The sequence below is a fragment of the Coregonus lavaretus genome (assembly GCF_964263955.1).
Source record: "Coregonus lavaretus genome assembly, chromosome: 27".
NCBI lineage: Eukaryota > Metazoa > Chordata > Actinopteri > Salmoniformes > Salmonidae > Coregonus > Coregonus lavaretus.
Window position 1 is genome coordinate 8807255 of NC_140014.1, and position 13971 is coordinate 8821225.

A 13971-nucleotide genomic window follows, 5' to 3' on the forward strand; every position below is an offset into this window, starting at 1 on the left:
TTCAGCACAATGGTGCCACTTTGTCACAAGACAAGGCTAAAATAGCTATTGGCTCAAGGCCAAACAAACAACTGTCATCTGAGTCTCATCCTTCTGTCAGGACAAGGACCCCAGCCTAATAGGGAGCCCAAAAAGCTTTTCCTTGAAAGAGGAAGTCGAAGAAATATTGACCCCATTTATTTCACAAGCGATTTAATAAAGACGATTTCACACTGCCAAATGTGGAGAAGATGCCCTTCATTAGAAAGTGCGTCGCCGGATAGAGATTGCCGCAGCCATAGCTTTAATCCAATTACATTTAGCATGATAAAGGGCATTACTGCCAGACAAGGCTGCCCACCCACCCACGTTGACAATGACAACACTAGAGAGAGGAGAAAGAGAGCCCCTGGGGGACTTCATGGGGAGATAAACCCCAACAAGCCACCATTCTGGGAAGCCACAAAGGACTAGAAAACCTACTGCTACTAGAACTTCGCTTACGCAAGAGAGCATAACGTAGGATAGATTTCTGGAAGATAATATTTCTGGTGACATTCAGCTAGACTATAAGCGTGGCTCTTTGCGGCCGATGACCTCAGAGGGGAAGTGAGGGGTGAGCAGCGTATACAGGTGTTTATTAATCTGCCTCCAGCTTTGGCTGATAGTGACTTATGCTGCATCCCCCATTTCACAGTCAGTGCCGTCACTCGCCGTCATATCCTCTGGTGGCGTACCCCCGGTGAGAGAGGTTTAAATGCTCCCTCGCTCAGAAACAACAGTGACAAAGAGAAAGAGGAATAATGGAGGATAGAGGATTAATCTCAAAACAAGGGAGAAAGTATATGAGTGAGGCTTTATTCTCTCTGTTGCCATTTTGGACTGAAGCGATTCAAGTGATGCCAGGGCTCTGGTAGAGTGTAATCAAACTGTGCCAGGGGGCCCCTGCGTGGTGGCGTGATGGGCCCTGTCCATCCTCTGAAATAAACTTGATTACGATAGAGGGCGGCCTGGCCTGCTCAGCCTTGGCCCAGTTTCAGCGCCCCCTCCAACTCGCTTCCTGACGGGGGATCGGGAGGTGCAGCTGTCCGGCAGGTCTGTTCACCGCAGGCAACCAGTCCCCGCCCCAATGGCCATCTCCGGCCACATGGGAGGAAGTGAACACGGAGAAATCTGGTGCTCACACTCACAGGGCGCGTACTGCTGTCTGTTTGACCACTGGGTTGAGGTTAAAAGTTGTTCTAGTCATATCCAGGCAAACAGAACAAACTGAAATAGTCTTTATAGCCTAAGTTGTTAATGTTTGAAGCTACCCCATTGTAATACAGACCATATATAAAATGGAAAAAAAAAAAAAAAAACGCAACATGTTTCAAGAGCTGAAATAAAAGATCCAATACATTTCTTACGCACAAAAAGGTTATTTCGCTCTAATTTTGTGCACAAATTTGTTTACATCCCTGTTAGTGAGCATTTTTCCTTTGCCAAGATAAACCATCCACCTGACAGGTGTGGCATATCAAGAAGCTTAAACAGCATGATCATTACACAGGTGAACCTTGTGCTGGGGACAATAAAAGGCCACTAAAATGTGCAATTTTGTCACAACTACGCCACAGACATCTCGAGTTGAGGGAGCATGCAATTGCTAAATGCAAGAACGTCCACCAGAGCTGTTGCCAGATAATTTAATGTTAATTTCTCTACCATATCCTCTTACATCATTTTAGAGGATTTGGCAGTATGTCCAACAGTCCTCACAACCGCAGACCATGTATAACCACTCCAGCCCAGGACCTCCACATCCAGCTTCTTCACCTGCGGGATCGTCTGAGACCAGCCACACGGGCAGCTGATGAAACTGTGGGTTTGCACAAACGAAGAATTTCTTCACAAACTGTCAGAAACCGTTTCAGGGAAGCTCATCTGCGTGTTCTTCCTCCTCACCAGGGTCTTAACCTGAATGCAGTTCGACAATTGCTTTTCAAAATTCTTCAAGCTCTGCCAAATTGGTTGTTGATCATTGCTAGACAACCATTTTCAGGTCTTGCCATAGATTTTCATATAGATGTGAGTCAAAACTAATTCTGCCACTCCGGAACATTCAAAGTCTTCTTGGTAAGCAACTTCAGTGCAGATTTGGCCTTGTGTTTTTGGTTATTGTCCTGCTGAAAGGTTAATTCAACTCGCAGTGTCTGGTGGAAAGCAGACAACCAGGTTTTCCTCTAAGATGTTGCCTGTGCTTAGCTCCATTCCATTTATTTTTTACTCTGAAAAACTCCCTAGTCCTTAAAGATTACAAGCATACCTATAATATGATGCAGCCACCACCATGCTTGAAATGGAGGGTGGTGGTATTCAGTAATGTGTTGTACTGCATTTTCTCCAAACATAACGCTTTGTGGTCAGGACAAAAAGTGAATTCCTTTGCCACATTTTACACAGTATTACTTTAGTGCCTTGTTGCAAACAGGATGCATGTCTTTTCACTCTGTCAATTAGGTTACTATTGAAGAGTAACTACAATGTTGATCCATCCATCAGTTTGACATTATGGGGTATTGTGTGTAGGCCAGTGACAAAAAAAATCTAAATTGAATCCATTTAAAATGTAGGCCGTGACAACAAAATGTGGAAAAAGTCAAGGAGTGTGAATACTTTCTGAAGGCACTGTATATACACATAAGAAAATATATATTAAATCCTTTCCCCTTCGGAGAACGCTAGGCCTATTCAAATCATGTACACACTGACTGTGGGCGGAGGTCAGTCAACTGATTAACCCTCGTGGCAGTACTACTCACCGCGGGCACCAGGAGCTTCTTGACCTCCTCCAAGGCTCTCTTCATCTTGATCTCGGAGCGCGTCTGTGTGTCCTCCACCGTGATCAGGACGTGCAGCTCCTCGTTTAGATGCTCCCAGTTGGGCTTGCCTCTGTTCTGCTCCTCCTGTGAAAAATAGAGAAGCGTGGGAGAGAAGAGACATGAGTTGATGTGACAAGCTCGGTTAGAACGCTACGGTTTTACATGACATAACACATGCAAAATCAGGTGAGGAAACAGACGGGGGGGGGGGGGGGGGACTCTAAAGGCAGCAGCAGTGACAGGGCCAGGCTCTTTAGTCAGAGATGTAGCTTTAACTTTGAAGCGACTACTCCCTTTAGGGTGACAGCTATCCCTGTAGCAATGAATATCTGATGAAAGTATGTATGTATGTACATCAGAGGGTTGCAGGCTTTTCAATCTGACCAACCTTTCAAAAAGGAGACCTACAGTGCGGTCGACAAATTAACATGGTGGGTGTGTGTGTGTGACGGAACAATTGGGCCATGGTAACAATGGGCCTGAGAGAGCCATTTACCCCTCTCCGAAAGGGGGCCGCAAAGCACTTTGCGGTGCTAAATTGAGACGCTGGTGCGCCTCGAAATGGCAGGATGGGATTTATTCATAAAACAACGATCAAGTCGCGGGGAGGCTTTCAACATGGCTAAATAGAGGGCCATTTCAATGTGCGCACAATGGGGCCCAGTATTAGACTGGCCAGGCTGAGTGGGGAAGTGGAATAAGGCAATTCAAAACGTAAGTCTTCAGACCTGGCAGAAAACACCTGCACGCCTAGCTTTTTGTGAAAAGGGAATACGTCGTTGGAGATAATGCGAGACAGTCCATTGACATGCTCTCCCCATTTACCTGGCTTCTTTGGAGACGTTTGCCGACAGCGCTGCACCGCACAGAGAGATCTTAAAAGCTTTGGGTCACACAACCTTGGCAGCTTACCGCCGTGTGTGGTTACATGTAGACAGATCTGAGCTCACCATTTCCTCTGTGGCTATGAATTGAGGTTTACAATTCGATTCAAACAAAGACTAGGCCAACCTCAAACCTCAGTAGGAATATGAAACACTATAGCTTCATGTTATGACAAAAGCAGCAGCGGTCTTTAAGCTCTCAGAGAACCATCTCTCCGAGCCCTATTAAGACAACACATTTCAGCATCAAAACACAGCCAAATCTCCAAGCCATTTAGGTCATGGTACAGGGAAAGTCTAGCTTCGCTTCCCTCTATTTGACTAAAAAGCTCAAATTAGGTAGTGTGTATGTTGATTAATGCCATGTCGTCAGTTCCTCCCCCCCACACCCACACACGTTATGTTTTCTCCTGGTGCCCCTCCGATCACTGCTCGTTTGTGAACTAGGCATGGTAATTGTGTCTAATTGCTACCCAGGCATTGTGAGGCGCAGCGGGTGGTCCACCTGACACGTTTACTAATATGCGGCAACGTGCGCGCCAAGCCAGAGTCGAGTGGCATGCCACCGCTCGCCCGCCTCCTCTGCCGAGAGAGCTGTTGCTATGACTTTCCCCACACAATCCTTTGTCACGCACAAAAAAAAACAGCAGGAAAATGAAGTTCAATATTCCTCTCTAGTCTACACCTATTCCACAGGGGAAGGAGGGCATACTTTAAAATTATTTCACAACGGGCTGTTTACTTGTGGCCTATTTTGGAGGCAGCGTGGAGTTGAGTCAGTCGAACAGCCACCACCTCCTCAGAACACCTTGTGGAACTGCACCTGTCACAAGCATAAAATCGGCCATTTCTGAGCACTGGTAATTTTGAGGTGCACGTGTGAGACTGCGGCAGAGAGGAGCGCGAGAGAGTGGAGATGGTGAGTAAGTGAACACTACACAGAGAGACAGCATGAGAGCTCCAGCACTGTGGGGATTCACAGTCCTACCCCAGGAAGGGCTGAAGCGAGGAAGGCTGGGAGCGGTGCGGAGTGCCACTCGCCCACCGTGGCTTGCTGTGAACAAGGTCACAGTGTCCTAAGAGAAAAAGTGACAGCATGACAAATGGGGGAGGAAGAGTGGTGGGACGGAGGAGGCAGGGCATGCTGGGAAGGCCTTTGAAGAGCGACCAAATTCTGTTTACTGACATCTGAAACTGGCTGAGAGAGAAAACTGCCAAGTAATCAAGTTTGCCAAAATATGAACGTTATAATGGCAACGAAAAAACAATTACTTGCTTGTGTGGCACCCTGAACCTCAAGCTTAGCCCCTCTAAGCTTGAGCGCAATAAATCCTCGACCAAGGTTATACTCTTAACACTGAAAACACCACATGAAAAAAGGCAACAGAAATAGCTGACCATATGTCCCGTTTAATTTGACCTGCCCCTTGTTTGTTGTACTGGAAGAGGAAAGTTCCATAGCCCTCGACAGAGGTAACTCGTGTGGTCAGCTGGTGCTAGATTTAATCTGGGCGAGTCTAAAAATACTATTTCTCTCAACACGGTGCCGGAATGCACATTTCACAGCTAAGCGACCGTCGCAACCAGCTGTCCCTCTCCCTCTATCGCCCGGTCCACAAGGGCTCTTTGATGACACCTCTTAGCCACAGGGTGATGCACTTCAGTCGCAAATGCCACCGGGCCAAAAGGGACTTGAGGCAACAGCGGGCAAGACAGGACAAGGCAGGCTAGCTATGCCTGGAACAAAGGAGCTGGGTCGTTCCATGAAATGGGATATTACATTTTAAGTAGAAATTGTGCACCAATATTTAATTTTAAAAGCCTGTTACATAAAATGAAGTATCCTTTAATATAGACCACATGGAGAATTCTATACATAGATTTTTTATAAAGGCTTAGTAAAGTGCCGAAATTCAGCATGAATCACTTCTAGGAAGATTGTAACCCACTAAATCCCCATATTTCTGTACTTCTTCTGATACTAGAGCATGAAAAACTGATCGGTACTACAATTTGTATTACTGTCGGTACTTCTGTTAAATGTGTCTCACGGATCAAGTCTATCAGCCCAGCCGACGTCCCCCTGCTTCACTTAGCCTGTCCTGGGAGTCTGAGTCTGGGCTTCATCACGTTAGCTCCCCATTCATGCTGCACAGAAGTTAAAACACTTTCATAATGCGACATGGCATGTAGAAAGGTTGAAACTGTTAGCAAAACAAATGTCCATACAGGCTAGAACACTTTACAATGCAAGATGACACCGGTTGCTTCCAGATTTGTATGCCACCTTTCCTTGCTCGCTTACAGCTGAAGCTTGCATCAATTCACTACCCTAGAACTTTGTTAAAAACACAACACAAAATATGCCGATTGCCACCAAAACTATTAATTTAAAATCAGTCTCTCATGTCCCAAATATTATCTATTGGCTCAGCGAACTTGCCTCGTGAATGACATCATTACTGGTTAAAGAGAGTGCGCGCACTTTTAAAGTACAAACACACCTGTACAATAAAATAAGTCCCAAATGGAAGGGAAAGAGATTGTCATCTGTAGCCCCATGAAATCTGCCAAAACAAGCTCAGTAACTCAATGCATGCACAATCTTATTAAATATGCATTCACCTGTATAGTGAATAGGCCTAGGCTAAGTCATGATTTGCCCAGTTTATCAATAGAGATTCACCATTCAAATACATGACAACCATTATGTTATGTAGATAAATTGTTTTTACCAAAGTCAAATTGATTGTATAGTCAATGCATTAGTGCATAGATGGCAGTCTCTGAAAAATGTTGAACACGACGCCCAACGATTGAACAGAGCAGTAGCTGAGTCTCTGTCTGGATCAAGTGCCACTGTGTTTTATACACTATCCGCACTATGAGGTTGGAATAATACTGTGAAACTGTGAAAATGATGATAATGCCCTTTTAGTGTAAGCTGTTTGAAAAGACTGCCTGAGATATATAGACTATTTTGGTGTGATGGAGTTTGCCTGCCTGGTGACAAATTAGTTAATAGACCAATAAGAAAGAGTTTCAAACCGCTCTGCCAATAACAGCTAGTTTTCCCCTCCTCTCAGACCACTCCCAAACAGTACTAGCAAAATTCTTGCTTGAGAAATTGCTCTTTGCTAAGAAGCCACTTGTTTCTTTTTGACCATTTTAGTTGAAAACAAATCACAGTAAGGTACTTAATTGTTACCCAGAAATGATTTGATTAAGATCAAAACGGCTGCATTGGACCTTAAATAAAAACAAGAAAGTATAATTGTGAAGCTTGCACACACTTCAATTCCCCTGTGACAAGGGGATTTAAGAAATCATCCACCCTGTTACAGTTTTCCCTGTTACTTTATTTGGCACCTTAGTCTTCTTAAATTTTTGATTCTCTTGCAAATGGGAAAAATTGTTTATTAATTAGAACATGGTCTTTATGACAGCATGTTAAAAGTAGGTGAAATCAAGCTATTTTCTGATCAAGTTAGACTTCTCAAAAGGCACCGAATTGGTGGAACAACCCAGCTAAACTTAAAAGTTTAAGGAGCTCTCTTAAATACCTGTCAAAACGGGAACTAAGTTGAAGCGCTTATAAATTATATGACAACAGTCCCAACTGCTTTTGCCATGTCCAAGCGTTTCTGAATTCCACCTCCATCTATTCCCAAAGCACTAGAAGGAACTAGACTTATGCTTTTCTCGTTAGTCTAAAAGATTTCATACAAGCTTCATAAAGCATGAGCAAGTCACCTCAATCTGAACAACAATCCAAGTGTGCTTGCAGTGCCAAATGTCCAATCAAATTTCAACCTATCAATATTTATTGGTATTTGATTAGGATCCCCATTAGCTGTTACAAAAGCAGCAGCTACTATTCCTGGGGTCCACACAAAACATGAAATGACATAATACAGAACATTAATAGACAAGAACAGCTCAAGGACAGATCTACAGTGGGGGAAAAAAGTATTTAGTCAGCCACCAATTGTGCAAGTTCTTTACATTTACATTTACGTCATTTAGCAGACGCTCTTATCCAGAGCGACTTACAGAAGCAATTAGGGTTAAGTGCCTTGCTCAAGGGCACATCGACAGATTTTTCACCTAGTCGGCTCGGGGATTAGAACCAGCGACCTTTCGGTTACTGGCACAACGCTCTTACCCACTAAGCTACCTGTCGCCCCTAAGTTCTCCCACTTAAAAAGATGAGAGAGGCCTGTAATTTTCATCATAGGTACACGTCAACTATGACAGACAAATTGAGGGGAAAAAATCAAGAAAATCACATTTTAGGATTTTTTATGAATTTATTTGCAAATTATGGTGGAAAATAAGTATTTGGTCACCTACAAACAAGCAAGATTTCTGGCTCTCACAGACCTGTAACTTCTTCTTTAAGAGGCTCCTCTGTCCTCCACTCGTTGCCTGTATTAATGGCACCTGTTTGAACTTGTTATCAGTATAAAAAGACACCTGTCCACAACCTCAAACAGTCACACTCCAAACTCCACTATGGCCAAGACCAAAGAGCGGTCAAAGGACACCAGAAACAAAATTGTAGACCTGCACCAGGCTGGGAAGACTGAATCTGCAATAGGTAAGCAGCTTGGTTTGAAGAAATCAACTGTGGGAGCAATTATTAGGAAATGGAAGACATACAAGACCACTGATAATCTCCCTCGATCTGGGGCTCCACGCAAGATCTCACCCCGTGGGGTCAAAATGATCACAAGAACGGTGAGCAAAAATCCCAGAACCACACGGGGGGACCTAGTGAATGACCTGCAGAGAGCTGGGACCAAAGTAACAAAGCCTACCATCAGTAACACACTACGCCGCCAGGGACTCAAATCCTGCAGTGCCAGACGTGTCCCCCTGCTTAAGCCAGTACATGTCCAGGCCCGTCTAAAGTTTGCTAGAGTGCATTTGGATGATCCAGAAGAGGATTGGGAGAATGTCATATGGTCAGATGAAACCAAAATATAACTTTTTGGTAAAAACTCAACTCGTCGTGTTTGGAGGACAAAGAATGCTGAGTTGCATCCAAAGAACACCATACCTACTGTGAAGCATGGGGGTGGAAACATCATGCTTTGGGGCTGTTTTTCTGCAAAGGGACCAGGACGACTGATCCGTGTAAAGGAAAGAATGAATGGGGCCATGTATCGTGAGATTTTGAGTGAAAACCTCCTTCCATCAGCAAGGGCATTGAAGATTTAACGTGGCTGGGTCTTTCAGCATGACAATGATCCCAAACACATCGCCCGGGCAACGAAGGAGTGGCTTCGTAAGAAGCATTTCAAGGTCCTGGAGTGGCCTAGCCAGTCTCCAGATCTCAACCCCATAGAAAATCTTTGGAGGGAGTTGAAAGTCCGTGTTGCCCAGCGACAGCCCCAAAACATCACTGCTCTAGAGGAGATCTGCATGGAGGAATGGGCCAAAATACCAGCAACAGTGTGTGAAAACCTTGAAGACTTACAGAAAACGTTTGACCTGTGTCATTGCCAACAAAGGGTATATAACAAAGTATTGAGAAACTTTTATTGACCAAATACTTATTTTTTACCATAATTTGCAAATAAATTCATAAAAAATCCTACAATGTGATTTTCTGGAATTTTTTCCCTCATTTTGTCTGTCATAGTTGACGTGTACCTATGATGAAAATTACAGGCCTCTCATCTTTTTAAGTGGGAGAACTTGCACAATTGGTGGCTGACTAAATACTTTTTTTCCCCCACTGTACACATATATATATTTTTTTAAAGGCACACGTAGCCTACATATCAATACATACACACAAACTATCTAGGTCAAATAGGGGAGAGGCGTTGTGCCGTGAGGTGTTGCTTTATTGGTTTTTTGAAACCAGGTTTGCTGTTTATTTGAGCAATATGAGATGGAATTGAGTTCCATGCAATAATGGTTCTATATAGTACTGTACGCTTTCTTGAATTTGTTCTGGATTTGGGGACTGTGAAAAGACCCCTGGTGGCATGTCTGGTGGGGTAAGTGTGTGTCAGAGCGGTGTGTAAGTTGACTACGCAAACAATTTGGAATTTAACACATTAATGTTTCTTATAAAAAGAAGAACTGATGCAGTCAGTCTCTCCTCAACTCTTAGCCAAGAGAGACTGGCATGCATTTTTATCAGCCCTCTGATTACAATGAAGAGCAAGACGTGCCGCTCTGTTTTGGGCCAGCTGATGCTTAACTAGGTCTTTCCTTGCAGCACTGGACCACACGACTGGACAATAATCAAGATTAGACAAAACTAGAGCCTGCAGAACTTGCTTTTTGGAGTGTGGTGTCCAAAAAGCAGAGCATCTCTTTATTACGGACAGACCTCACCCCATCTTTACAACCATTGAATCTATACGTTTTGACCATGACAGTTTAAAATCTAAGGTAACGCCAAGTAATTTAGTCTCCTCAACTTGTTCAACAGCCACACCATTCATTACCAGATTCAGCTGAGGTCTAGAACTTAGGGAATGATTTGTACCAAATACAATGCTCTTCGTTTTAGAGATGTTCAGGAACAGTTTTAGTGGCCACCAAATCCAAAACCGACTGGAACTCTTTGTTAAGGGTTTCAGTGACTTTTTTAGCCATGGTTGCTGATGCGTATATGGTTGAATCTTCAGCATACATGGACACACATGCTTTGTTTAATGCCAGTGACAGGTCATTGGTAACAATTGACAATCAAGACGTTGAAACTCTGCCGATGAAATTCTGGGCCTTCCACTGACGTTTTTCCCAACTTGGCACTCAATTGCGCATTCTGCTGAGAACTGCAACACCTAATACAGAAAGGCCATTGCAGTGAGCCGCATCTGAAGACATGGTTAGAGGCAACTACAAACTAAGCCTTAAACTATTTTTTTTTAAACTAGACAGAAAGTTGGTGTTTTCATAACCACCTTCAAAAAAGGCACAGTTCTTCAGGAGTTGGGTTGTGATCATAGTAGCGTGAACACATGGTCTCCAGTGGTTGGATGTCTCCAGTGTCTCAGATCTTTTTTCCCTGTATTTGCAGAGGAGGTCCCACGTGATTTAGGCCTTGTTTGATCAGAGGACTGAGCGTCGCCTGAGGGACAGGTTATTATCCTCTGTTCGTCTCCCCTGTCTGCTCCTATCCATCTGCACTGCCACATAAAGGCTCAAAGAGCCATGGTGAGGTGGGGGCGAACAGAGTGGTGACTTAAGACTGCTGACTGTTAACACTACGAGAGGTGCCTCGTTATAGTGAATGGGCGATAAACTTAGCATTTCCTTTTTAAAAGGTTTGGGCTATCAAGTGCACAATTACCCAGTCTGTACGATTTCTAACAGTGGCCCGTGGGGGTGGGGGGGCGGGGGCAGCGGAAGTCAATATGCACGGAGCTCAGAATTTTGGCTAGTTGGTGCACACTTCTAATTGACTATTTATGTGGTCTTATACTTAGTAGTTGTCGTTTGAACACCTTTAAATAGATGTTGACCTACGTGCATGGGCATCCACCAGAACCGGAGTTCCTTGAAAATCCTCAGAGACAACCTGCCACCTCAAACAGCCCAGCCCCAGTGGCTTCCCTGGGGCTCCAGTCCCCTGAAACCACATCTCCAGCTCAATTTCTCTCATGCCAACTCCCCCCTGCCTGACTAGCTCTCCATACTGGGGAGTCTATTTCTCCAGTCACATGCCCCCCCCGCTTTCCATTGCTCCAGCCACCGGTGGGCTGGGCCTGCCCCCGGAGGGAGCTGCAAACTGAATTATTGAGAGCCAAAAAACGGCAGAGGTAATGGCTCCTGAATAAACAAGACTGCATTATCCACGGCTGCCTCTGTTTCCATGGAAGTTTGGGAGAACACAGGGCGGTTCAGGGAGGGAAAACTACAGCAGACAGACTGAGGAAGAGGTCCTTGGTTATGAGGGAGGAAGAGGTCCTTGGTTATGAGGGAGGAAGAGGTCCTTGGTTAACAGTACCGTGTGGTACTATTAGTGGCAGTGCTGGGGGAAACAGAGGTGGAGAGGGTTTAAATTTATGAATGTAACTTATTTTACCAGGTAAGTTTGATTGAAAACGCATTCATATAGTTCCGCCAAGGGTTGCCTCCTCTGCCTCCCATACCTACCCCATTCTCACCCCTGGGTGAGCCCCTGTCAATTTTTGCCTCTGAAATTGTCCATCTCTGGGACACAAATAAAATCAAACTTACATGAGGCACAATCTATATTTGGAATATTTTGTTACCCCTTCATTTTTATATTACACTCTTAAAATAATCACCCTCGTCTTTTCCAGACTATTTATTAGAGGCAGTTAAAACTGCTGGCCGTTTATAGGCCTGTAATTGCAGCGCGCATCGGACAGGTCTCAGGGCCATAGAAAGACAAATTAAAGGAGATAAGCTACCATGGGTCATCAAGCCTTAAGATTATAAAAGTAATCATAGATGAGCTGTGAAGAGCAGTCATCTTCTAAATGAGGTGTGTTGGCATTTGTGTGTGTAAAACCTCTCACTTAATCAAATTCTGAAAAAATATCAGAATTAGCAACAAAAAACTAACCAGTGCTGTGATAATGAAGACTCCAAAAGGAGATTAAAATAAATAAAAAGGAAAACAAGCCAAGAATGAGGGTGTGTTAAAGAAAGACAAAAATGATCCACCCCTAGAGCTGTAAACTGGAGCTTCTAGGATTGAGGCTCCGGTGGGAATCCTTGTGCATTCTCTCATTGTTGCTTTCTGCTGCTGTCTCTTCTAGGGAAGCAGCAGAGCCTCCAGGCAGGCGGGGGTCCTTCGTGGAGGGGATAAAGTACACTTCTCCCGCCTTACTTATGCAAATGCACTGTAATGGAACACTGCTGCCTAACAAATTAACTACACTGAGGAGGAAGAGGGGGGGGGGGGGGGACCGAACTAGCCAAATAAACATGTCTCACTTCAAAATAACAATGTGCTGTCGCATTGTCAATGTTTTGAAAGGTGTCGTAGAAAATGGTTGGCATTTGCTTTCAAAATATAACAGAATTCTCTCAGACTATATCTATAAGATGCCACTTATGAAAAGTGAAGAAATCTGCTGTGGTTAGATCAAAACTAAGTAATAACAGTGATTGATCAGTATAACGTTGTGTTTGACTCTTCCTCTAGTTGGGTTGCCGCCATATATCCAGGGATCAACTAGATTCAGCCGCGGCCCAATTTTTCTTCAGCGGATGATCAGGGGTCCGAAATAATTACAGATAATTTGTAGAATGCAAATTGACCGCAAGAAGCCCAAACATACAGTATCTCACAAAAGTGAGTTTACCCCTCACATTATTGTAAATATTTGAGTATATGTTTTCATGTGACAACACTGAAGAAATTACACTTTGCTACAATGTAAAGTAGTGAGTGTACAACTTGTATAACAGTGTAAATTTGCTGTCCCCTCAAAATAACTCACACAGCCATTAATGTCTAAACCGCTGGCAACAAAAGTGAGTACACCCCTAAGTGAAAATATCAAAATTGGGCCCAAAGTGTCAATATTTTGTCTGGCCACCATCATTTTCCAGCACTGCCTTAACCCTCTTGGGCATGGAGTTCACCAGAGCTTCACAGGTTGCCACTGGAGTCCTCTTCCACTACATGACGACATCACGGAGCTGGTGGATGTTAGAGACCTTGCACTCCTCCACCTTCCGTTTGAGGATGCCCCACAGATGCTCAATAGGGTTTAGGTCTGGAGACATGCTTGGCCAGTCCATCACCTTTACCCTCAGCTTCTTAAGCAAGGCACTGGTCATCTTGGAGGTGTGTTTGGGGTCGTTATCATGTTGGAATACTGCCCCACATTGTAGCAAAGTGTCATTTCTTCAGTGTTGTCACATGAAAAGATGTACTCAAATATTTACAAAAATGTGAGGGGTGTACTCACTTTTGTGAGATACTGTATATAATATTTGACTAAACAATAATTTTCAACCTTGCTGACATTTGTATACGATCACATCTCTACTATGCGTGGGAATACTTTGGAACAGATTTTCAAAATTAAAATTACTTGGAGGTAATTTGCTGGTATTTTTACAGTCTTTACAGTCCAACAAATAAAATTTTGTTTTGCTCTGTAAACCTGTGTGTGGGTGGGGGGGGGGGAGGGTGCAAATAAAAACAATTGGGTAACCCTGGTTTATGAGAACAGGACACGTGACCTTGGTGCCCTTTCAGAAATCCACAGAAGCCCAGAATAGAACCAGCACTT

The 13971-nt window shown here is 44.0% G+C and overlaps 1 protein-coding gene across 4 annotated transcripts in view; it reads right to left on the reverse strand.

Annotated features, from left to right (window-relative positions):
• qkia (QKI, KH domain containing, RNA binding a) overlaps positions 1–13971 on the reverse strand; it is an 88141-nt gene that overhangs the window by 35159 nt on the left and 39011 nt on the right. For all 4 annotated transcript variants that reach the window (XM_084144394.1, XM_084144393.1, XM_084144396.1 and 1 more), the window contains exon 4: positions 2784–2927. In XM_084144394.1, coding sequence (XP_084000520.1) covers positions 2784–2927 — 144 coding nt within the window. The remainder of the gene's footprint in view (positions 1–2783; positions 2928–13971) is intronic.